The 22,726-nt window shown below is 53.8% G+C and overlaps 1 protein-coding gene and 1 long non-coding RNA gene across 8 annotated transcripts; both read right to left on the reverse strand.

Moving 5' to 3' along the window:
• Positions 1 to 1,093: 1,093 nt before the first annotated feature.
• On the reverse strand, positions 1,094 to 12,443 carry UPK2 (uroplakin 2). Of its 4 annotated transcripts, none has more exons than XM_078432832.2 (9): positions 12,068 to 12,443; positions 6,578 to 6,635; positions 4,320 to 4,436; positions 3,240 to 4,054; positions 2,662 to 2,793; positions 2,334 to 2,472; positions 1,992 to 2,062; positions 1,491 to 1,623; positions 1,096 to 1,167 (listed from the first exon to the last, which is right to left on the reverse strand). In XM_078432832.2, the coding sequence occupies exons 4-9, from the start codon at positions 3,313 to 3,315 to the stop codon at positions 1,146 to 1,148; spliced, it is 573 nt and encodes a 190-aa protein (XP_078288958.1). In that variant the 5' UTR covers positions 3,316 to 4,054; positions 4,320 to 4,436; positions 6,578 to 6,635; positions 12,068 to 12,443; the 3' UTR covers positions 1,096 to 1,145. The 4 variants fall into 4 exon arrangements, with proteins under 4 accessions (XP_078288959.1, XP_078288958.1, XP_078288956.1 ...); XM_078432830.2 differs by having other exon boundaries at positions 4,241 to 4,436; XM_078432833.2 differs by having other exon boundaries at positions 1,094 to 1,623; positions 4,241 to 4,436; positions 12,068 to 12,441.
• A 3,704-nt stretch (positions 12,444 to 16,147) lies between these two features.
• On the reverse strand, positions 16,148 to 22,052 carry LOC144612897 (uncharacterized). 4 transcript variants are annotated; one of them, XR_014135319.1, is made up of 4 exons: positions 20,626 to 22,052; positions 19,355 to 19,459; positions 17,198 to 17,446; positions 16,148 to 16,736 (listed from the first exon to the last, which is right to left on the reverse strand). It is a non-coding gene; the product is annotated as an uncharacterized LOC144612897 (long non-coding RNA). The 4 variants fall into 4 exon arrangements; XR_013550033.2 differs by having other exon boundaries at positions 16,156 to 16,517; positions 16,615 to 17,446; XR_014135320.1 differs by having other exon boundaries at positions 16,153 to 17,446; positions 21,783 to 22,052.
• Positions 22,053 to 22,726: the final 674 nt, after the last annotated feature.

Below are 22,726 nucleotides of genomic sequence, written 5' to 3' on the forward strand. Positions count from 1 at the left end.
GCTCTGTGTTGTTTTTTATTGTTTTCACAGAATTTTTGGCACTTGCCCGGTCCCCGCCTTCTCTTCAGGGGCTTATTCATTCCTTCATCCGTTCACTGATTCAACAAGTATTTACTGAGTACCTACTATGCCCCAGGCATTGTGGAGGAAAGGTACTTTGGGAACAAAATGACTGCTCTCATGGAACACACAGTCTGGTTGGGGAGATAACTGAATAATCACATACACATATAAACCACGGTATTGCTATGAAAGACAGGAAAGGGGAACCCAACCCAATGTGGGGGGGGGGGGTAGAAGTCAGGGGCTTCCCTGGAGAAGGTGGGTTACCTGTGCAAATAAGAATGGAGTGGGGATGGGGGGAGTCATAAAGGCAAGTCAGGCACGTGGAATAGTCGGTGCAAAGGCCCTGAGGCAAGAGGGAACACAGGATATTGGAGGGAACACGGTGAGAACTGAGGGGCAGTTAGGGGAGAGTCCAGGGCTGGTCTTGAAGGTCGCCTTAAAGATTCTGGTATTTCCCCTAAGATCAATGCAAAGATCACTGATCCTTATAAGAGTTGTGTATTGGAAAGGAGAACACTCCTACTCTTTTCCCTCAGTTCCCAGTTACTTTTCCCTCAGGTTACCAGACTGTACCACTGTTGTCCTCCTGCACCCAGGCTTCTTCCATTTCTCTGCCCTCCTCCTAGGTCCCCTCTAGAAAATTCTCCATTTCTCCCACCGCCCAGCACCCTGTCTGGGGTCTCAGCCTGGTAGCCCTCTCTGGCTCTCCCCAGTCGGAGCCCGCACTCCTTGCCCCAACACTTCCCTTTGCTCCACAACACCACACACCCTCAGCCTCTAGACTCACCCACACAGTGCACCGCGCCCTGGTTGGGTGGCCTGCTGTGGAGGGGGCCAAACCCACAGCCCACGTGGGCTCTGAGGACTCTTGACTCCTGGCATCTAATCCCGCCCCCCCCCCCCTTCCTGCCTCCTGAGAGGAGCAACTAGGTTGTTCTAGGGGGGCAAGGAGGGCGGACTGGGAGCCTAACGGGGGGGGGGGGGGGGGGGGATTCGGGGATTCGGTTCCACACAGGCGGAGCACATGAAAGGGAAACACACAGCCGAGGCGGCAGCAGACTTTATTCTGGAGACTTCCATCACTGCGGGAGGGGTGAACTGCTGAGGGAGGGGGAGATTAAAGAGGTGAAGTGGAAGGAGCGCCAATGCTGACAAGAGTGGGGGTGAGGGGAGGACAGGAAGTGTGGGGAGAAGGTGAGGCACTGGGGACAAGGGGAGGGGCAGAGGGAGGAAAGGGCTCCAGTGAGAGGGGGCAGGGAGGGGAGGTGAAGCCATTGAAAGAGCCAAAGCCTCCAGGTTGAGGTCTGGGAGCAGGCGGTGTTTTCAGGAAAGGAGGCAGGCACAGAGGGCAAAGCCGGGGGCTGGGGAAACGGATAGCGTCGCGGACCCTCTGGCGGCCTGCTGCCTGGTGAGGGCCTCCTCACCTTCGGGCGCCCAGTGCCAGGGCGATAATGAAGCCCACGACCAGAAGGAACATGGCGACGGAGAGCAGCACCGTGATGACTACCATGCCCCCCGTCCGGGCCATCCCCGGCCCAATGGATTCCATCTTCCTCCCTGTCAGAAGACAGAGCGGGGAGGCCTTCGTGGGCAGGAAGAGCCCCTCTCCTGACCCCACGCTCTCCGTCTCATCCAGCCATCCTCATCCATTTATCCATCCAACCAGCCAACTGATCCACACATCCATCTCGCAAACATTTACGAAGCAGCTCCTATGTTGGTCACTGAGGGTACGGAAATTAATCGGGCACCATCCCTACACGCACAGAACCTTTAGTTTATGAGACGAGCCAACAGGCACTTAAAATGCCAAGGGCTTAGTACGAGGACACAGGTACAAAGAAGCTAAGGGGGCACAGGGAGGGGCAGCCGGGGGATGGGGTGGGAGGGCCAGGGGAGGTTCGGGGGACCCTGATGTCACTTACGAGGAAGCGTGGACATTGGGCTCTCCCTACTGGACTCAGTGGATGCCCCCTTCGTCACTAGGTAGGAAAGGCTTTTGTAGTGGGGTTTGAGAGAGAGAGTGGAGACTCCTCAGTGATTATCTGGGACTTGGAAGAAGACGGAGCCCAGGCACCCTCCTTCGTAGCCGCGCCCTCCTCCAAGAGAGGCCCCTTCTAGACGCCGTCAGCTGCACCCTCACTTCCTCCCCCAGGCTGACCGTATCACCTCCCACCGAATGTTAGGACTCAGCTTCTCTTCCTATCAACCCCCACCCCCCGCCCCCCCCCGCCAGCAGGTGCCCCAGGCCTGGATCTGGTACCTACTAGTATTTGGTTCCTGGCGCGAGGTTTGTCACCTGGTATGCACTGAGCCGGGTGACGGTGAAGCCAGCCCCGCTGTCCACCACGCTCACCAGCTCCCGGCGCCCACGGCACGGAGGCACCATGAAGCTGGATTTCACCACTGGACAGGAAATCGGGGGGTGAAGTCAGGGTCATGTTTCTGGAGGGCCCAAAGAGAAGGGGCAGCAGAATATGGATGGCTCAGGAGAAAGGTCTACAGGAAGGCAGGAGTGGGAGAAAGGGTGCTGGTGGTGGCCTGGGTAGGGGTCTCTGGGGATCAGGGGGCCACTTTGGGAGGCGGGTAGCAAACCTTTGCTGTCATTGGCTCTCCGGACCATCAGCGTGGCATTGCCCCCTGTGAGGTGACAGGGGGGCAAAGCAACTAGCAGGCTCTCCGTCAGCGCCGGGGACAGCAGACCAGAAACGCTTGAGATGTTGAAGTCTGCTGGGGAGCCAAGAGGGAGCTCGGGGTGGGGGCACGCAATCCCCTTTCCTGGCCCTGACCCCTGGGGGCCATTTCTAAGGATGCAGAGTCCTCCCCTGCCGTGCTGCAGTCGGCCAGCAGAACACAGGCCTTTGCTTGTGTGACCACCAGGTGGCAGGCTTGGGACGCAAAAGCCGGGTCCTCCGCCAAGCGGCCAGATCCTGGGTGTCAGTAGGGGGCAGCGGTCAACCTTACCCCAATCCTTAGCCCTGGGCCCTTCGGCACATCTCTCTGCCTCCTGGGTTTGGAAGAGGACCAGGAGTGTCCCCTGGGCTCAGTGACTGATGCCTGGTCACTGCCATCATCAGCTCCCCACCCCCAACCGGCCAGGCCAGCTCTGCTTTGGGAGCCCTGGAAGGCCCAGTGCCTCCCCTCCCCACACCCCCGCCAGAGAAGGCAGAGACCTGCAGCCCCCAGGGCCAGGACAGTCAGCAGAATCAGGTTGAAGGGCAAGGTCTGGAAGGGCAGCGGGGATGCCATAGCTGGGCTGGGAGCTGGGACAGCTGCTGGCAGGCTGAGGCTTCCTGAGGCAAGTGAGGCCTGGCCCCTGGGGTGGCTGATTTTGTCTTGGGGTGGGAGTGGCTGGAGGGGAATCCTGTCCAACCTGCCCTTTGGGTCCTACAGCCTCAGGGCAGGCCCCCAGACAGGTTTTTCAGGATGGGGAGCTGGCTCTCAGGTCAGAAGTGGGGATGCCCTGGCTAGATCTTGCTGGCTTAGTCAACTGCAGAGGGGCAGAGTAACTAAAGTGGGAGGCGGAAATCACCCCTTCTTCTGGGACTCCCGCGTGTTAGGGCCTGAGTATTCTTGCCTGTGCGTGCATCTGGGGCATGGCCTGTGGAGGACTGGCCCCCTCAGGTATGGGAGTCTTCCCGGGAGTGCAGCGAGTTCTGAGATTGCCGTGGCATGCAAGAAAAGGAAAGCAACGCCGAGGGGCTTCTGCCAGGGCCTTGGCCGGGCGAGGATGGCAGGGAAACTGAGGCTGGTAGGAGGGGACGGGGGCAGCAGACCCAGGGGCTCCTCTTCATGGTGTCCACCGAGGCCCGGGTACTGCTGCTCTGGGAGAGGCCGAGGGGTGTGGGTGCCAGGGAGTATGCGAGCCTCCAGGTTCCTCCGGAGAGCTGGGCAGAGGGACGCTAGGGAAGACTTCCAGAGAGACCGGAGGGGTGGCCACCAACCCCATCCAGCAGCGGTGGGCACAGTCAGCCTGGCTCAGCAACCACTGTTGAAACGATTGAGAATAAAGAGGAGAAACAGACCCGGTAAGAGAAAGTGAAAAAGAGACACAACTCCTCTGACCGCATCCCCCAGCCCCGTGCTGGATTAGACCGAAGTGAAAGGGGAGTTATAAGCAGAAAGCAAGGAGAGACGAGGAGAAAGTGCCCACTGTGGACATGAGCCAACATACTTATCCCTACAGCCAAGGGGCCGCAGATGTCACAGGCTCCTTTTTGCAGATGTGGAAACAGACTCAGAGAGGAAGTCACCTGTGGGAAGCGGGATAGTCCACAGGGAGAGGCCAAGAGCTGTACAGAGAGCGCTGATGTAGGTCTCTGTGCCATGAACTATTCTGTCTTCCCCAGACCCAGAGAAGGGCCAGGGTCCTGTAAGGAAGCAAAGGGTTGGTGGCGCTGTGTCCTTACTCCGATGGTGGGAAGAAGGGTAGGTTCAAAGCCTGGAGTGTGAGCCCGGGGTGGGGGGGGTGGGGGTGAGGGTACAGATAGAACTCACAGACCCAAGCAGAGGGTCAGAGGGTCTCAGACCAGCGCTTCTCCACATTGAATGTGCCTATGAATCACCAGGGATCTTGATGAGATGCAGTTTCTGATTCAGTGGGTCTGAGGTGAAGCCTGAAAGTCCACATTTCTAACAAGTTTCCAGGTAACATCGATTGATGCTAGTCTGAGAGGCCCACACTTTGAATTGCCAGATGTTCCATATTGCACCCCGTACACACACACACACACACACACACACACACTGGTGGAGATCAGGGGCAGGTGTGTTTCCCCAGTCTCCCAGAACAGGCTGCCTTGGGGTGAAGAACTGAATTCTGTTTTTCCGGCACCTTGGCTTTTGTTTCCTTTTCCATCAGATCCTACCATCATTCTACAAACTGAAAGAGGACTGTTTGCACGTTGAGGAGAACTTTGGAGAGAGGGAAGAAGTAGGTGGTGGCATTCTAGGAGCGAGGGGATCTTCCTGATGCTCGCTCTTCAAATCCCATCACTAACCGGGAAGGATGTTTATGCTCAGGCTTGGGAGGTATGTCTTCCCATTTCACTCGTAAACCAAGAAGCAGAAAGAAGAGGTCGGGTTTCTTGCAGGGTGCGTTGTGGTTGGGTCCACATCTAAGCCCCCATCCCATCTGAAATTATGAGTGGGGCAGAGTGGGGTAGGGCAGGGCAGAGCCCTGGCCAGATTTTAAAGGGATAAGAGGGCCCTGTGCCTTTAAGTCCTCCCTTCTCCCTCCAGCCCCCCTTCCCCACCCGGCCCTCCCCAGGTTTCTGGAGGAACTGAGAGTTGCGTCTTCTCCCTGCCCTGCCGAGCTGCTCACTGGCTGCTCTGGAGGCTGTGCTTTGCGGTCTCCATGGAAACCATTAGTTGCTAAGCAACTGGAGCATCATCTGTGCTGAGCTCTCGCATCTAATTATCCCATCACAGCGGCCGAGAAGGGTTTGGGGAGCTGCGAGGAGGGGGAGGCCAAGCGCAGGAGCAAGAGGATAACTCTTTTAGCAGAGCAGATTCATTGACACACGGAAGTCATTTAAAGCCACAGCACCCTGTGCCTCTGGAGGATGTCCTCACGATTTGGAGTAAAGGAACCAGGGCCACAAATGTCTGGAGTTTCTCTCTTGGACCCACACCTCCTAGGCTGTCTCCCCCTCAGATGCTTGATTCTAAACTCATGCAAGTTTTGTCTTCTGCCTCCTTCCTTCCAAGCTCCATACTCAAGTCAACAAACATTTTATTAAGTACCAGAACTGTGCTAGGCACCGGGTACGCAAAGGCAAAATAAGTTTCTGCCTTCAGGGAGTTCTTAACCTCTCTCTTCTGCCTGGACTAAATAAAAGGTTAGCTCTTAAAGCAGACTTACTCTTTCTGAATTATGGTACTTTTTATCTTTTCTAGAATGTAGTAGCTTTGCAGCCACGGGATCTTAGGTGGGAACCCAGCTCTGTCTGGTATACTGATCGTTCTTGCTCTGGATGCCACTCGTCTGCTTGCCAGTCAGTTAAAAACACGTCCACTTGGGGCGCCTGGGTGGCTCAATCAGTTAAGCGTCCGACTTCAGCTCAGGTCAGGATCTCACGGTTCTTGGGTTTGAGCCCCGCATCGGGCTCTGTGCTGACAGCTCGGAGCCTGGAGCCTGCTTTGGATTCTGTGTCTCCCTCTGTCTCTGCCCCTCCCCTGCTCACGTTCTGTCTCTGTCTCAAAAATAAATAGACATTAAAAAATAAATATTAAAAAAAAAACCCATGTCCACTTGACTCCATGGGCATGTGAGCCTCTAATGGGGACTATTGTCCTCCTGATGATAGGTGATACCGTTTTGAACCTCAGTTTTCTCACCTATAAAGTGGGAAGACTCATTCCTTCTCAATCATCTAGCAGGATATGACAGGTGTAAAAATGCTTTAAAATAAAGGTGCAGAAGGAATATTGGCCATCACTGTCACAGTCGGTGGGAGCAGACTGGGGGAGTCCTGGGGACTTGGATCGAGAAGTAATAAGCAGTGCTTACCAAATATTGGTCTGATGGGAAACGGCAGGGCCTCGATCCTTGAGATCTGAGGAAAAGGCTGGAAGGAAAGGAAAATCTGTGTGTCATTCAGGGTTGAAAGAGACCTGGGTGCTCCTTTATTTTTTGTAATGCTCCCTATGATACAACCACTTACCCCAACTCTTCTTCCAGCTTTGTGACCATGTTACCTACCTGAGTACTCTGTTGCACTTTCCTCTTCTGCAGAAAGGGCCTAAAATCTGTCTCACTGAACTAATACGACCATCACTCAAGCTAATTTATTTAAGAGTGCCTAGCATGATATCTGGTTCAATAAATATTAATTTAAGTAATTCATCTTATCTTCTCCTTTAACCCTTACTGCAGATGAAGTCTAGAGGCTCAGAGGCAATAAATGAGTTTCCTGAGGTCACAGAGCTAGTAGGGAATGAGGTGGGATAGAATTTGATCAGTAGAGCTGCTCAGAATTTGATCAGTAGAGCATGCGACTCTTGATCTCAGAGTCATGAGTTCAGGCCCCACACTGGGTATGGAACCTACTTAAAATTAATTAATTAAAAGGAAGAAATAGGAATTTGTTTTCCCAATTCTGGCATCGATGCAGGGGGAAATGGTTGGGCAGGAAAGGTAGTGTGAACGGGAAGGTGACGGAGATGTGAGCCAGCTGTTCCTTGTATGCTAAGCATGCCACCGGGGTCCCAGGCACACAGGAACTGCCTGCTCGCTCGTGTATTCATTCAGTAAACATCTGTCAAACAACTGCTCAGTGGTAGTTGCCATGATAGGTGAGACACAGAGAGGACAAGAAGCCATTCCTGCTCTCGAGTTGCTGAGTTTTGGAGAATGAACTGGAGGTAGCCTGGTTAAAGTAAGTGGAAGAAGATGGGGCGCCTGGGTGGCTCAGTCGGTGAAGCATCCAACTCTTGGTTTTGGCTCAGGTCATGATCTCACAGTTCATGGGTTTGGGCCCCACATCAGGCTCCGTGCTGATAGCGCGGAGCCTGCTTGGGATTCTCTCTCTCTCTCTCTCTCTCTCTCTCTCTCTCTCTGCCTCTCCCCACTTGAGATGTCTATGTCAAAAAAAAAAATAATAAACTTAAAAAAAAACACTTTTAATAAAAAAAAAGAGAGATAAGTGGAAGAGGATATTCCAAAAAGGGAACAGCATATGAAAAGGCTCAGAGAAGCGAATGATCCTGACACTTTCTGGGAACCGTGAACAAACACACCTTGGCTAGAAAGAGGTCTTCAAAGATGAGTGGGACAATACCCCTCGCCAGCAGCTGGGTCACCAGTGGCACTGGATCCTATACTAAGGAGCTTGGTTTTTACCCTAAAGGAAACAGAGAGCCTCTGAGGAGTTCTAATTGTGGAAAGAGCATTTTGGAAACAGTGTGGGAAGGGATGGGCAGGAGGTAATGGATTGGCATGTTGTAGCAGGGTTAGTCTGTGTGACCAATAGAATTCAGCAGGGGCAATGGTCACTTCTGAGGCTAGATCATAAAAGAGTTTGAGTAGCTATTTGTGGGAAGAGGAGGACACAGCTACCAGGGACCTTGAGGAAGGCTGTTTGGTGGCTGTGGCCCAGCTGAGCTTGGGGACCACTGGTCTTCAGGGGCACTGGCTGCATTAGTCAGGGTTCTCTGGAGAAACAGAGCCGACAGGATGTGTATATATAGAGAGAGGTTTATTTTAAGGAATTGGCTCATGTGATCGTGGAGGCTTGGCAAATCCACAGTCTAAAGGGGGAGGCAGGCAGGCTGGAGACCCAGGAAAGAGTTGCAGTTGGAGTCCAAAGGTGATCTACCAACAGAAATCCTTCTTTGTGGGGCAGGCGAGAGGGGAAGTCAGTCTTTGTTTGTTCAGGGCCTTCAACTGATTGGATGAGGCCCACCACACCATGGGATAATCTGCCTTCCCCCAAAATTCACTGATTTGAATGTTAATCTTGCCCCAAAAAACATCTTCACAGAGCCATCCAGAATAACGTTTCACAAAATATCTGAGCACCATGGCCCCGTCAAGCTGACACATAAAATTAACCATCACACTAACTTTGACATTTTGGGAGTTTTTCAAATTACACAACAGCTTGAGTGCAGCAATGATACAACTGTCAAGTTGTCCAGACTCAAGGCACGGAAAGTTGAGGGTATTGGCGAGCCTGAAGGGTTGGAGAACAAGATGGGGCTAGTTACGGAAAGGAGTGACTGGATGTGCCAGGAAGCGGGGCACTGAGGGGTGAGGTCAAGGTCGAATGAAGCATGGGCGTGTGGACGGGGACAGGAGGGAGAGTGGCGGCCATCCAGGTGGCTGCTGGGGAGAGAAAGTCGAGGCCCTCACTGCAGCTGGATGGATCACAACATTGTGAGGTCGGACAGGGGCTGTGGACCCCTGGGGCCAGGCAGGTGACCAAATCAGTAAAACAAGGTGAGTGAAACTGAACAACATACATCTTTGAGGCCAACTTTGCCACGGGGTGCCCCAGATGGTGTCATCTGGGACAGGGTGTCAGAAGGGGAATGGTGTTTTGCTAGTGAGCAAGGACGAAGCGTATTTGAGGCTGAAGGGATAGAGGCTGCAGGGTTGTCAAAGCAGAGGGGTTCCCTGTAGCCAGCGCGGCAGAGCCTGGCAAGGAGGGATGGCAGTGGAAGGGAAGGGAGGGGAGGAGCCGATCTAAAGAAGCAGATCTTCTGGGCAACCGCCCTGCAAAGGCCTGGCCCACCGTGTTTTTCAGACTGTCAGGAGCCTCTGACAGGGTTGAAGCAGGGAAGTGGCAAACTTCAGTACTGTAGGAAAGGCGGAGGCTTGACTGCGGGGTAATTAAGCCTCTCCTTAGGCCTGAAGGAGAGCGAATCGACCCAAGAAATAATAGTGGCCCGAATGAATATGAATTAATTTATTCAATAAATGTTTCTTACATGCTTTTGTACCAGTCACTGTGCTAAGTACCGGGCATTCAGAGGTGAGTACGATTGCTCTCCCGGAAAATTACGGTATAATGGGAGATACTGAAGAGTCCACTATTTTACTGCAGCAGGATTTCAGTACAAAAAGTAATGCTAACAGCTAGTATTTATCGAGTGTTTACCACATGTCAGGCACTGCGCTAAGTCCTTCCTATATTTTCTTGCTTAATCCCTCAGAGCAAACTCTGTGGGTGGGTACTGTTATTCTCCTCATTGTATTAATGAGGAAACTGAGGTCAGAGACATTAAATGACTTGCCAGAGAGGCGCCTCACTGAAAGGGTAACTTACATGGGCTTGGGCAGTCCTGGAGGGCTTCCTGGAGGAAGTAGTCAATAAGTGAAGATCTGAAAGTTGAGTAGGCATTAGCAGGGTGAAGGTGGAGGGAGGAAGGAGTGAGAGGGGAGATTGTTCTAGGCTGAAAGAGCTGCAAATGCTCATTAAGCGACTGGAGGTTTAAAGTGGAATTTGATGGAGGGCACCTGGGTGGCTCAGTCAGTTAAGTGTCTGACTCTTGATCTCAGCTCAGGTCTTGATCTCAGCGTCGTGAGTTCAAACCCCACGCTGAGCACCACGCTGGGCATGAAGCCTACTTTAAAAAAAAAAAAAAAAAAAGAGGGGCGCCTGGGTGACTCAGTCAGTTAAGCGTCCGACTTCTGCTCAGGTCACAACCTCACAGTCCGTGAGTTCTCCATGAGTTCGAGCCCTGCGTCGGGCTCTGTGCTGACAGCTCAGAGCCTGGAGCCTGCTTCAGATTCTGTGTCTCCCTCTCTCTGACCCTCCCCCGTTCATGCTCTTTCTCTGTCTCAAAAATAAAAATAAACATTAAAAAAAAAAAAAAAAAAGAGTGGAATTTGGGGAAGTCACTGGAGAAGCAGCCAGGACCAGATGAAGAGCTTTGTAAGCCCGTTTAAAGAATTTTAATTTTTATCCTAAGGATACAAAGAAGCCCTTGAAGGATTAAAACTGGAGAGTGTCATGATCAAATTTGTATCTTATAAAGATGATTTTCGTTGTACTGTAGAGATTGTGTTGGATGAGTGGTTGGGAGATATTTTAGATGTCTCTTGACACACTGTGGAGATACAATTCTGGGCAAGAAACGACCGAAGAGAAAATTCTAAGGTGATGGTTTGGCTGGGAGGGCTATGGGGCGGGGTGGGGAGCAGGGTGAAGGATGCCTCCCAGGCTGTGGCTTGGGCAGCTGGATGGCGGCACCCTCACCAGCTGGGGTGCAGGTGGTGGTGGAAGGAGGTTTTTCTGGGAGGGGCTGGAGATCTGTGATTCCCGGTCTGGAGCTCAGGAAGGCTGTGGGCCCTGGTGTGACAGCTGCAGCCTGGGGGAGGAGCGCGGCCCAGTGAGAGGACAAGAGCAAGGACAGGGCCTGGGGAACACCACTAGGGTCAAAGGCAAAGAGGAGCCTGCCAAAGAGACTGAGAAGCTTCCCTAGAAGAAAAAAGAAAAGAGCCAGGAGGGAGTGGTGTCCCAGGTCCCCAAAGAAGAATGCTTCCAGGACCCGCGGCCCACAGCAAACTGGTTCATAGGGCACCAGAGAGATTCGAAGCGTGCTCCTTGGCTTTGGCAAGTAGAAGTCATGGAGATTGCTTCAGTCTGGGAGTGAGGGTGTGTGGATGAGGACAACGGGGCTGGACAAGAGGGTGTTGAAGGACTGGCTGTCTGGGTGGAGCTGGGTCTGGGGTTCAGGAAAGGGCCAAGGCACCAGATGGCCCCGGGAGGGCAGGTGTGAAAGAGGAGGGTAGGAAGAGTCTTCTTTGGAGTTGGGGGGGGGGGGACTCCCTTCCACCCCCTCCCCCGTTCTTTTACCTCAGGCCGGGTCCCCTTCTAGTTGTCTGTAGAAACCTAACATGGGCAGGGGAAGGAGGTCAGGAGGGCTTCCTGGGATATTGGTGGAGTGTGAAGGGGTGAGTCGGTCTGGGTCAGTCTTCCCTGGGTCACGTCTGCAGAGGAAGGGGTTCTATCCCCTCATCCCCCCCTACAGGGGTGAGGGGCAGAGACCTGGGAACTCAAACCCAGCGAACAGGTGGGGGGGGGGGGGCAACAGAACTGTGACCTTTAGCCCCTCTTGGGGTCCAGCCAATTTCTGCCCCCCCCCCCCCCCCGCCACTTCCGGGTTAGGCTGTGGCTCCAGCCAATCCCCAGAGAGAACAGGGAGGTGTTTCAAGGTGGCCACTAGAAGGAAAAGCAAGGCGTGTGGGAAGGGGTCAGAATCCTCTGGAACCCCACTCCACCCTCTGGCAGGGAGGGGTAGTCTTGGCTCGGCTACCCAAGGTCACAGCCCTGAACTCTGCCTTCTCCCATCTCCTCAGGCCCTGTTTGATATGCGCATCAGATCCGGTGCCCTTTACAAAACTGTTATTTGTACAGCCGCCCCGAGGGAGGGGGAGGGAGGGGGAGGGAGACAGCCCCCCCCCCCGCACCCCTCCCCCCCACCGCCACCACATAGCCACTTCCACTTGCAGGGACCTGCAATCAAACACCAGCCCCCAGCCACACTCACTCACCAGCTCAGACGCTGCAAGCCTGAGTGCTCCCCACTGGGCCTTGCTGGAAGTTTCTCCTCAGCTCTGCCGGAAACGCCTGCCTCAGAGCTTCCCCTCAGCCCCACAGTCCTCTCCCCCTCAGCCCTTCCTCCCCACTCCCCTGGCCCTGAGCTCTGAGCTCCCCTGCGCCTCCCACTTAGCCTGGAGGCTGTGCTGGCTGTGGCACAGTTGCCTCAAGTGTCCCCAATTCTCTGTCTCTAGGAATGGAGCTCGAGCCTTGAACGGGTCCTCCCCCCAGCAGCTCCCATCCTGGCCTGAGGGGGCGGAAAGCAGGCCGCGAAGGGTAGGCAGGGGGCTCGGAGGGCAGAAAATGGCTTTGGAGCAGATGGGCCAGCTAGGCGGCGGCCACTTTCCAGCTTGGGACCTTGGTCTGGGTTTCCTGTCTGCCAGTGGGGGTGGCGCACCTAGCCCACGGGGCTGCGGTGAGGCCCCGGATGAAACAAGGCGCGAGGTGCCCAACACCGTGCGGGGCACACAGTAGGTTCTTAACACAAGTCCCCTCCCCGCGCTTCACTTGGGGGCTCCGAGGAGGAAGACGTGGGGAGGACAGAAAGTAGGGTGGGTGGAGCAGGCTGTCCCAGAGCCAGTGAGGCACGCAGAGGTGGGGGGGGGGGGGCGGGTACAGATCTGTGCCAGCCCAGGCTGGAGAGGAGGGGAGAAAGTGCCAGAGCCCTGAGCCCCTCCCATGCTTCTGTCCCCACGGTCCTCCCTGGGCTGGCCTCTGGGAGGCCTCTCAGGAAGGCGGTCCTCACGCTGCGGGAGGGCTGCTGGGGCCGGCCAGCGGGGGTGGGGGGCACTGCCTCTGGGTCTTGAGCGACCCCCTCCCTGTTCCCCCAACTCATAATCCGATTGATATTCCTACTCCCTCCTCTGGACCCGTCACCATGGCAACAGTTTTCTCAGTTGCACTTCATCAGTTTCTCGGCAAATCTTTTTTTCTGCCCCCTCCTTCGGTCTCTCTTTTTCTCCTCCATCAGCCCGCATTTCTACCTACTCGTGGTGCCCACCTTGCCCTGCCTCTCCCAGCTTGTGTGTTTCTCACTCGCTCTCCATTTGTCCCCACCCGCTTCCGTCCAAATCTCTGTCTACAGGTCCCCTCCCGTCTCTCCCTTTTCCAGCCCACGATTGTAGCAACAAACTAGAGTCTGTTGACCAGATAAGAACTCCTGTCCTGATATCAGGGCCGAGAAGCAGAGAGGCCTGGAGGGACAGGGTTCGGGTCCCAGCAGGCCCTGGACTGAGGCCCATGATGCAAAGGTGAATGTAAGGTCGAGATTTTCCGGTTCAGCTCTGACAGGTGGGGGGGGGGGGGAGGGAAATCAGCGTGGCCCTGGGGTATCCTGCAGGCTACCGTTGTCGGTTCGATTCCCACCTTCCCACCTCACCCTCAGAGACCTGACCCAATGGCTACAGCTACCAGGGTGCTTCCGAAACACCTAACCTTCCCTCTGACTTCTGCACACAGTTCCCCTTAAATCTCTCCACCCGCTCGTTTGTCATACCCCCTGGGATGTCCTACTATCCTGCCAACTTTCACCACTCTAAACACGAACGCTTCTATTTTTTTTTTTAATTTTTTAATGTTTATTTATTTTTTTTTTAATTTTTTAAACGTTTTTATTTATTTTTGAGACAGAGACAGAGCATGAATGGGGGAGGGGCAGAGAGAGAGGGAGACACAGAATCCAAAGCAGGCTCCAGGCTCTGAGCCGTCAGCCCAGAGCCCGACGCGGGGCTCGAACTCACAGACTGTGAGATCGTGACCTGAGCCGAAGTCGGCCGCTTAACCGACTGAGCCGAAGTCGGCCGCTTAACCGACTGAGCCACCCAGGCGCCCCCCCTAATGTTTATTTTTGAGAGACAGACGGAGCATGAGCCGGGGAGGGGCAGAGACAGAGGGAGACGCAGAATCCGAAGCAGGCTCCAGGCTCTGAGCTGTCAGCACAGAGCCCCATGCGGGGCTCGAGCTCACGAGCCGTGAGATCATGACCTGAGCCAAGGTCGGACACTTGGAGCCACCCAGACGCCCCTGAACCCTTCTTCCTTAATCCATTTCCTCTGTTTGTGCTCCCGTGTCTCCTCTCTGTCATTCTCCACACCCGTAGCCAGAATCCAAGGTGAATCACTTCTCCTTTTGAAATGTCACCCACATCCACTTCCAGCGCTCCGCCATTTCGTATATATTGCCCTAGACCAAGCATCCAGTCAATCTGGGCCTCACCAGAGGCTCATTTTACACTGGGATTTTTTCCTTGGGCCTATCATAAATTTGCCACCCCTACCCGCCTCCCCCCCGCCGCCCCCGCCACCGAAACTAAGTCTGTTCTAAACACGACTTTCTTCTCTCCTCCTTCCTTCTCCTGCTTTTTCTTCTTAGTTTATTGAGAGCCTTTTATGTATGAGGCTTTTCATATATATCATCTCACTTAATCTCCACAGTCGAGGAGGCATTATCCCATACTACAAGAGAAGAAATTGATGTTCTGAGTGGTTAATTTGCTCAAAGTTCTACAGCGAGAAAGCGACCGAGCTGAGATTCAACTTCAGATGTGCAGAGTTCCAAAGTTGGTGTTTTGTTTTATTTTTTGCTATATCAACCTGTTTCTTTTTTTTTTTTTTTTTTAACGTTTATTTATTTTTGAGACAGAGAGAGACAGAGCATGAACGGGGGAGGGGCAGAGAGAGAGGGAGACACAGAATCGGAAGCAGGCTCCAGGCTCTGAGCCATCAGCCCAGAGCCCGACGCGGGGCTCGAACCCACGGACCGCGAGATCGTGACCTGAGCTGAAGTCGGACGCTCAACCGACTGAGCCACCCAGGCACCCCTATATCAACCTGTTTCCATAAGACTCTTGTGCTCAAAAACCTTCTGAATCTATTTTCTTATTCTTTCTTTACATGTTGGAGGCTCATTACCATCTGACCCCATCCCACCTACAAAACCACGTATCATCTGCTCAGTGTGACACAGACCGGTATCAACCAGGAGGACAACTGTGTCATTTAGAGTTTTGTCTTCATCTCTGTCCCATTAAATATTTTTATCATTATCTGATATGAAAACGTAGTAGCACATTTCACACATATGACCCTGGAAGGATAGTAAACACTTTGAAGGACAAGATAAGGATCCCCCAATCATCTCCATATGTAGAATGTCAGGCCAACTTAACGAGATGAAATGATCAAAGGTCCGTGTAAGACCTCAGCATTGTACAATGGTGAGGCTTAGAAGCAGTTCACATGAGAAAAAAAAAAAAGAAAAAGAAAAGAAAAAAGAAAAAGAAGCAGTTCGGGTGAAACAGAATCACAGAAATGAGGGGTTTAGTAAGTTCAGTCTGAGTCATCAGCATGATACGGTTGCCAAAAGTAAATTCAATTTTAGGTCGGATTAATAGAGATACGGTATTTGGAATAAAGGAGAGGATTGACAGCCTTGCTTGACTCTAAGTTGGCCAGGTGTTATCATGGGAGTGAGGGTTTATTGAACTGGGAATATTTAGGTTGGGTAGGAGGAGAAGAGTCAGGAGTCACTGAAGCTCAAATAAGTGGAGGGTTATCATGAGGAGGAAGAACTAGTCTTACATTTTGTGACCCGAGGAGGTAGCGCGTGCGGACTAATAAGTAAAGACCACTGGGAGAGAGTTCAGCTCAAAGGAAGGAAAAACAAATGCTCATTCCTAGGGCTGCCTGGCTGGCTCAGTCAGTAGAGCATATACTCTTGATCTCAGGGTTGTAAGTTCAAGCCCCAGGTTGGGCCTAGACTTACTTTAAATACATGAAATAACTTTAACTAAAAACAAAAACCAGGGTCACCTCGGTGGCTCAGTCGGTTAAGTGAATGTCTGACTCATCACTTCGGCTCAGGTCATGATCACATGGTTCATGAGATCAAGCGTCGCATCAGGCTCAGTGCTGACAGCATGAAGGCTGCTTGGGATTCTCTCTTTCTCCCTGCCCCTCCCCCATTGGTGCGCAAGCTCCCTCTCTCTCTCTCTCTCTCTCAAAATAAAGAAATAAACTTAAAAAAAAAACCCCACAAATGTTCATAAATGGAACTGGCTTCCTTGGGAGACAGTAAGTTTCCCACGGCTGGAGGTGTTCAAGAAGACGGTGACTGATCCCCTGCTTGCCAGGGCTGTTAGCTGAGCATCAGAAAGAACCCGAACTAGGTAGCTGTTCTTTGTTGAGGCCCCTTCCCACCAAGATCTGTGATTCCATTGCTTTTCTTCTTTCTGTGCCCCTTACTAAGCTCTTGCCCTCCCCTGGACCTGACGTCAATCTCCTCTTTCTCCACAGGTCTCCCCGAGGATGCCCCGCTGATCACATCAGGTCCACATCTTTCAATTATTTAGCAACGTTTATTGTGTTTTAACTGTCTCCACCTCATAAGCTCCTTGAGGGCAGGTGCCTGTTAGAGGATCAAAACTTATCCATCATTGAGCGTTCTCAGCCTCCCTCTGCCTCCCCTCTCCCTGCCCCCACCCCAAGATAATTTTATCCCTCACCTGTTGTTGGAAATCTTGTCTAGGCCCACTCAGTTCCAGGGCTTTTGTGATACAGAGAACTGGAGGGATAGCCGGGGAGAAACAGGAGGCAGGAACCAAGCAGCTTCCTTGTGTGTTAGAATCTGGGTAACGGGTGAAAGAAACGGAAAATAATGAAGCCTGACAGGCTAAGCCGGTCCATACGCTAAGGAGAAGAGAGCGGGCAAAGAGAGGCAGAAAAGCTGTGTTGACTCCAGAGGACAGAGAGAGGCAGAGAGACAGGTAGCTGCCGCAAGGTGTAGCAGAAAAGGGGGAAGGGAATTTTAACAAGCGGCGTTGTAGGTAATAAACCGGAGCAGCCCCAGGAGATACAAGTGAAAATTGGGATTCCTTGGTGAAACTATTTTCGGTTGTGGGAAATTAGTTGGCGGGGTCGCAGAATAGATTCAGGTTTCGTATCCCGCAACTTCCGTGGGGCCCAGCACAGTGCGAGGGTGTGGGCACCCCGTGAGGCGGTACCCTAGTCCCAGCAGATGGAGCAGACGGGGTCCCGAGGCTGCGGGATTCTGCGAAACAGACTGGATCGTGAAGCTTCTTCCCTTACCTCAGGGTTCCGTCTCGTAAAAACATTTCCTCATCTGGGACTTCAAGTTCCAAGTACCCTATGCAATTAGAAGGGGCTGTGGGTCTTGACAGATGGAGAAAATAAGGCCCCCAGAAGTCCATCACAGAGCGGTTTCTGGAAGTCACAGAGCAGGCGTTAGGCCCTGCTGGGACTGAGGATATGCCTCGTGCAGGGGGTTGTCCACAGTCCAGGGGTGCCATTTTCCCCTTGGGCCAGAGAGTTCCGTGCCTGTAAAGAGACTCATGATGGGACAGAAAAGGGGGGATGGGGGTGCCTGGGGCATCTGGGCACCCCTCCCTGTGTTCAGAGCTCCGCACCAGGCTCTGGGGGATGTCCAGATAAGAAGGCCAAGCCTGCCTTCCCAGATCTCGTGGCCTCCCAGGGAAATGAGCCAGACACAGGAAGAAGTCCAATGGAAAGTTGGAAGCAAATGCTACAGTGGTGTGGTGGAAAGGGTCTGGACTGGGAATCAGGAGGCCTGGGCATCGCTTCTAGCCGTTGCTCACCAGCCACGTGGTGTGGGGCAAGTCCTTTCACCACTCTGGGCCTCAGTTTCCTTACTTGCGAACATTCTATTAAAAACAGAAGCTCTGGAGTGCTACACTTGAGAGCAAATTAATGCGGCAACTAAATGTATCCTATGTGTGCTCCCTGCCCCCATGCTCGCTCCTCCCGGCACCGTCTTAGAAGGACTCTTGCCTTCAGTTGATGGCAGAAATTAAATTTCTGCACTCAGAAATTTCCCAGCACTCAGAATTGCCAGGCGATGGGGCTCCTGGGTGGCTCAGTCGTTTAAGTGGCCAGCTCTTGTTTTCGGCTCAGGTCGTGATCTCACAGGTTTGTGAGTTCGAGCCCCATGTGGGACTCTGTGCTGATAGCGTGGAGCGTGCTTGGGATTCTCTCTCCTCGCTCTCTCAAAAATAAAATAAATAGGGTGTGTCTGGGTGGCTCAGTCGATTAAATGTCCGATTTCAGCTCAGGTCACAATCTCGAAGTTTGTGAGTTCGAGCCCCACGTCCGGCTCTGTGCTGACAGCTCAGAGCCTGGAGCCTGCTAGGGATTCTGTGTCTCCATCTCTCTCTCTCTGCCCCTCCCCCGTCGCGGTCTGTCTCTCAAAAATGAATAAACGTTGCCATAAAAAAATTAAAATAAACATTGAAGGAAAAAAAAAAAAAACCTGGCAGTCAACGTGTACGGTGAGGGGTAGGAGGTGGCTTTCTCTGGGCCCCTGCTTGTGGTAGCCTCTCCTGGGCTTCTGAAAGCTGCTATCCCTCCCCAAGCCCACCAGAGCTAAGTGAGTATTTCTCTCTTAACTAACCAAGCCTTCTATTTAATTGCTATCTTCCCGATAAAGAGCCTGAAGAGAAACTCCAACCCTCTTGATTTCCATTTGAAAAAACTAAGGCCCAGAGACTGGGTGTGACTAGGCCAAGGTCACATACTCTAGATTCTCAGGTTAGTCCTCTTTCTTTTGGGACTTGGAAAATTTATTAGAAATAGGTGGTTTGGGGGACAGCTGGCTGGCTCGGTCGGTAGAGCGTGCGACTCTTGATCTTGGGGTTGTGGGCTCTTAAAAGATAAAATCTCAAAAAAAGTCAGAAAAATAAAAAATAAAATCTTAAAAAAAATTTTTTTTAAATGTTTTATTTTATTTTTGAGACAGAGAGAGACAGAGCATGCGTGGGGGAGGGTTAGAGAGAGAGAGGGAGACACAGAATCCGAAGCAGGCTCCAGACTCTGAGCTGTCAGCTTAGAGCCCGACGCGGGGCTCGAACTCATAGACGGTGAGATCGTGACCTGAGCCGAAGTAGGAAGCTCAGCTGACTGAGCCACCCAGGCGCCCCAAAAAATAAAATCTTAAAAAAGAAATGGGTTGTTTGGGAGTGCAGCCTTAGAGATTCCCCCCCCCCCCCAACATCTGGTGAGGTCCCTTGTTGGAATCTTGTTCTATCTTTAGGCCTCCAGTGAGATGTACTGTTCACCTGGGCGGAACCACACCTTAGGCTAGAGTAAGTCTCAGCTCAGATGTTGCTCCCAAGCCGGAAACTTTCCAGACTCCCAAGTCCAGGATAGGTGTCTCTCTGAGATGCTCCCCAAGGCTTCATGACAATGAACTGAGATCATTTGTTCACTTACCCATCCCCACCTAGACTGCAGGCTCTGAGGGTGACACATCTGTCTTGTTCCCCAACATAGACGCATCGTCTCATCCAGTGCCCGGTGCCCAGTGCATAGTAGGTCCTGAAAAATGGTTTTTGAATGAATAAGTCCATGGGTTGGTCAGAGAAGGATTCCAGGAGGGAAAGGGAAGTGTTGAGTCAGTCAGGGTCCCTGTGTGCATGAAGTGCCTATATAAAAAGGAATTCTTGGGGCGCCAGGTGGCTCAGTCGGCCTGACTCTTCATTTCGGCTCAGGTCACGAGTTGGGCTCTGGCAGTGAGCTCGGGGCCCGCTTGGGATACTCTCTTTCTCTCTCTGCCCCTCCTGCCCCTTCCATGCATGCACTTTCTGTCTCTCTCTCTCCAAAACAAATAAACATGAAAAAGAAAGAGAGAGAAAGAAAGAAAGAAAGAAAGAAAGAAAGAAAGAAAGAAAGAAAGAGTCTTAGAGGATAATGGGAAATGGGGAGAGGGAGGGAAGTGAGCCAATTGAAAGGAACAGCAAAAAAGAAGGAAGGAAGGAAGCCCGCAAGAACAAGGCCTTCAGTAACCTGGAAGGGCTTGGGGTGGAGGGGAGGAAGGGTCTCAAGCCCTGAGGGGGATAAGGGGAAGCGGTTGTGAGCACCTAGAACCCCTCAAGAGGGATTCTTTTATGAGGAGAAACCCCGAGGGCCGCTTGGCTGGAGGGGAGGGTAGCTGAGGTGTGCCAGGGTAGCTGGTAGGAGCTCCGAAGCCTGACTACAGGTTTGAATTTGATGCTGGGGTCCAGAGGGAATGGGAGTTCTGGGAAGGCTGGGGGCACAAGAAGAAAAAGAAGGTGAGGGGCAGCGCCCCACGACTGACCTCCTCTATTAGGTTGAGACAGAGCCTGTGTCTTCACTCCCTCCTCCCTCTTCCAGGTCCCTGGGCACCTGAAACCCGCGAGTGGAGTCCCCCAGGGCAAAGATCTGGAAGTGGCTGAGGCAGCCCGCTGAGTGAGGGGGACATGGCAGGGCCTGTGGGAGTTCCCTGCTTCCACGAGCTCTCCCAGAGGATTCTCTTTCCCTCCGGAAGTGTTCTTGGCGCGGGAGGAGTCCTCTAACTGTCTGCAAAATCTTTCCACCCATCCCCACCGGCGCGGCGCGCAGCTTCCGCCTGCCACTGCTAGGCCAGATCTAGCCACCAGGGGGCAAAAAAGCGGCCCCTAGGTCGGTGTCCCTCCACGTCCCCACCCACACACACCTGAGGGCCAAGATGGGCGGTGCCTCACCTGGCTCTCACACGGAGTCGGCTAGCTCCGTTAACCCCTTCCTGCCTGGCCTGGTTTACTTTGCTCGGGCAGAGTCATTCAGAGCCGAACTGGAAGGCCAATCTGATGGCGGAGGCGGTGTTGCCCGAGAAAGGGGCTAGGGTGGAGGTGAAGTCAGGGTTTCCAGTTACTCAGGCCCTTGTTCCAGCCGGGGCTGGCGGAGGCTACCATTCCCTGCCTCAGTTGGGCAGCTACCCCCGCAGAAAGGTGAAGGAGCCCCCTGGAGGCAAAAGAGGTACGGGTTGTGGTCACCCGCGCTGGGCCTCACAGAGGATACAGAGAATGCTGGGGCAGCCACAGAACCCAGACTTCCGGGTTCTCACGAGCCTTCTGTCGGTCGGGGACCTTTGTAACGACTGGTGGGTCGGGTAGTGGGGGGAGGGTAGCCGAAGAGTGGAGGGAGAGACACAGAGGACTGGGGTGGCGGGAGTGTAGACGGTTAAGATTTGGCAGCAGAATGGGCCAGATTACGCAGCTCTCGGGTGCCGGGTTTTGTGTATCTCTCCTCGAGTACCAGGCAACCTTCCAGGGCTCTGACCAGCCCAGATCCCGAGACTGCGTTCCGGGCCACAAGGTGTTAAACAGTGGTGGGAGTGGGGTCCGGAGTCTCCTCCCTCCCTCCCTCCCTCCCTCCCAGCGTCACCACCTCGGAGTCCACCAGGCTGGCACTCAAGGAGTTAAGTCTGCCCGCAATCTGCAAGACTGGAGCCGGGGAGGGGGAGGAGGGGGGGCGAGGAGAGGGGGAGTGGAGGAGAAGGGGGAAACAGACTGCAGGGAGACAGCGCCAGGAACCCCCTCCCCAGGGACCTGGCCCCTGGGCCCCCAGCCCCAAAAGAGGCCCTGCCCTCCCCGGGGTCGTGCTCTCTTCCCCCGCCCTGCCTCCGCCCTCCAGCTTTGTGTCCCCAGGAGGGTGGGCTGCAGGATTTCCAGCCAAGCCTTGGCTGCCTGCTCAGTTTTTCCAAACCCTCCAGTCGGGGAAGGCGGGAGCCCTGTCAGGATAAGAGTCCCTCCCCCACTGCCCCTGCCGGCCCCCTCACCCAGGCTCCTTTTTCCTGCCCCCGCACCTTTCCCAAACTTCTTTCCCTTTCCACCCTGGCCCCCGCGCCCCCTATCCCCACCTCTTTTGGCTCCCAAGTTCCAAGTTCAGGTTCGAGGGGCCAGGTGGGTCCCACAATCCCGGCGAGGCGCTGGTAAAGCCAAACTCTGCAGGCCGACACTGAGACCTGCTGGGCGCCCGCCCGACTCCCAGCCTGGCGCCCGCCCCATCCCAAGACGTGGCCCCAGGTCCACCGGGGAAGGTGGCCCAGGGGTCTCCCGCCCGGGGATGGAGGTGGTGCTGGGGGAGCCGGCAGAGCTGGGCGGCGGGCTCTGGTGCGGCTGGTGCCAGACCTTGGGGCACGCTTCGAGGAGGGGGCAAAGTGTTCCGAGCGCTGGCACGGTTCTGTCCAGCAGGTCTATTATATAATAATCACCATCTATCAGGAAGCCAGGCAGCTGGAGTGAGTGGGGAAGCCAGGATGCCCGGATCTGCTCTTCCTCCAGGCCCAGGAAGGTGTCTCCACCAAGATAGGGGTGTGGGCGCAGCCCAGAAGTAAAATGATGTGGGGGTCTAGGGGCAAGCGAGGGGCCCTGGGCAGTCCGCAGGCGGCCCGAGAACCCCGCCCCAGAACTCTGATTGACAGTGCTCTGAGCCAATGATTGAAGCCACTGTAGGGCTCAACGTTAACCCTTTCTTGGGTCGTCAGTTCCTTTAGGGGATAGAGTGCCTTCCCAAGAACTGTTCTTCAGTCCTGAATTCCTCCCATCGGTATGGGGTTGGTGAGGAGACTCAGCTGGAACCGACTTTCGTCCTAATCACTTCACGAAGTAATCTCTGATAATATGCAGCCCTAGAGCCGCCCTCCTCACTCCCCCTCCGCCTCCAGCCCCAAAGTAAATTGTATTCCATGATACGGTTGTGTGTGTACATTCTGTGGTTGCAGAGACGGGCCCGCATGGCACTGTCGCACCCACACTGCTCCATGAGCAGGCACCTTCACTCACCTCTACCCGTGCTGGCACT

Source organism: Panthera onca, chromosome D1 (assembly GCF_046562875.1).
Source record: "Panthera onca isolate mPanOnc1 chromosome D1, mPanOnc1 haplotype 2, whole genome shotgun sequence".
Lineage (NCBI taxonomy): Eukaryota > Metazoa > Chordata > Mammalia > Carnivora > Felidae > Panthera > Panthera onca.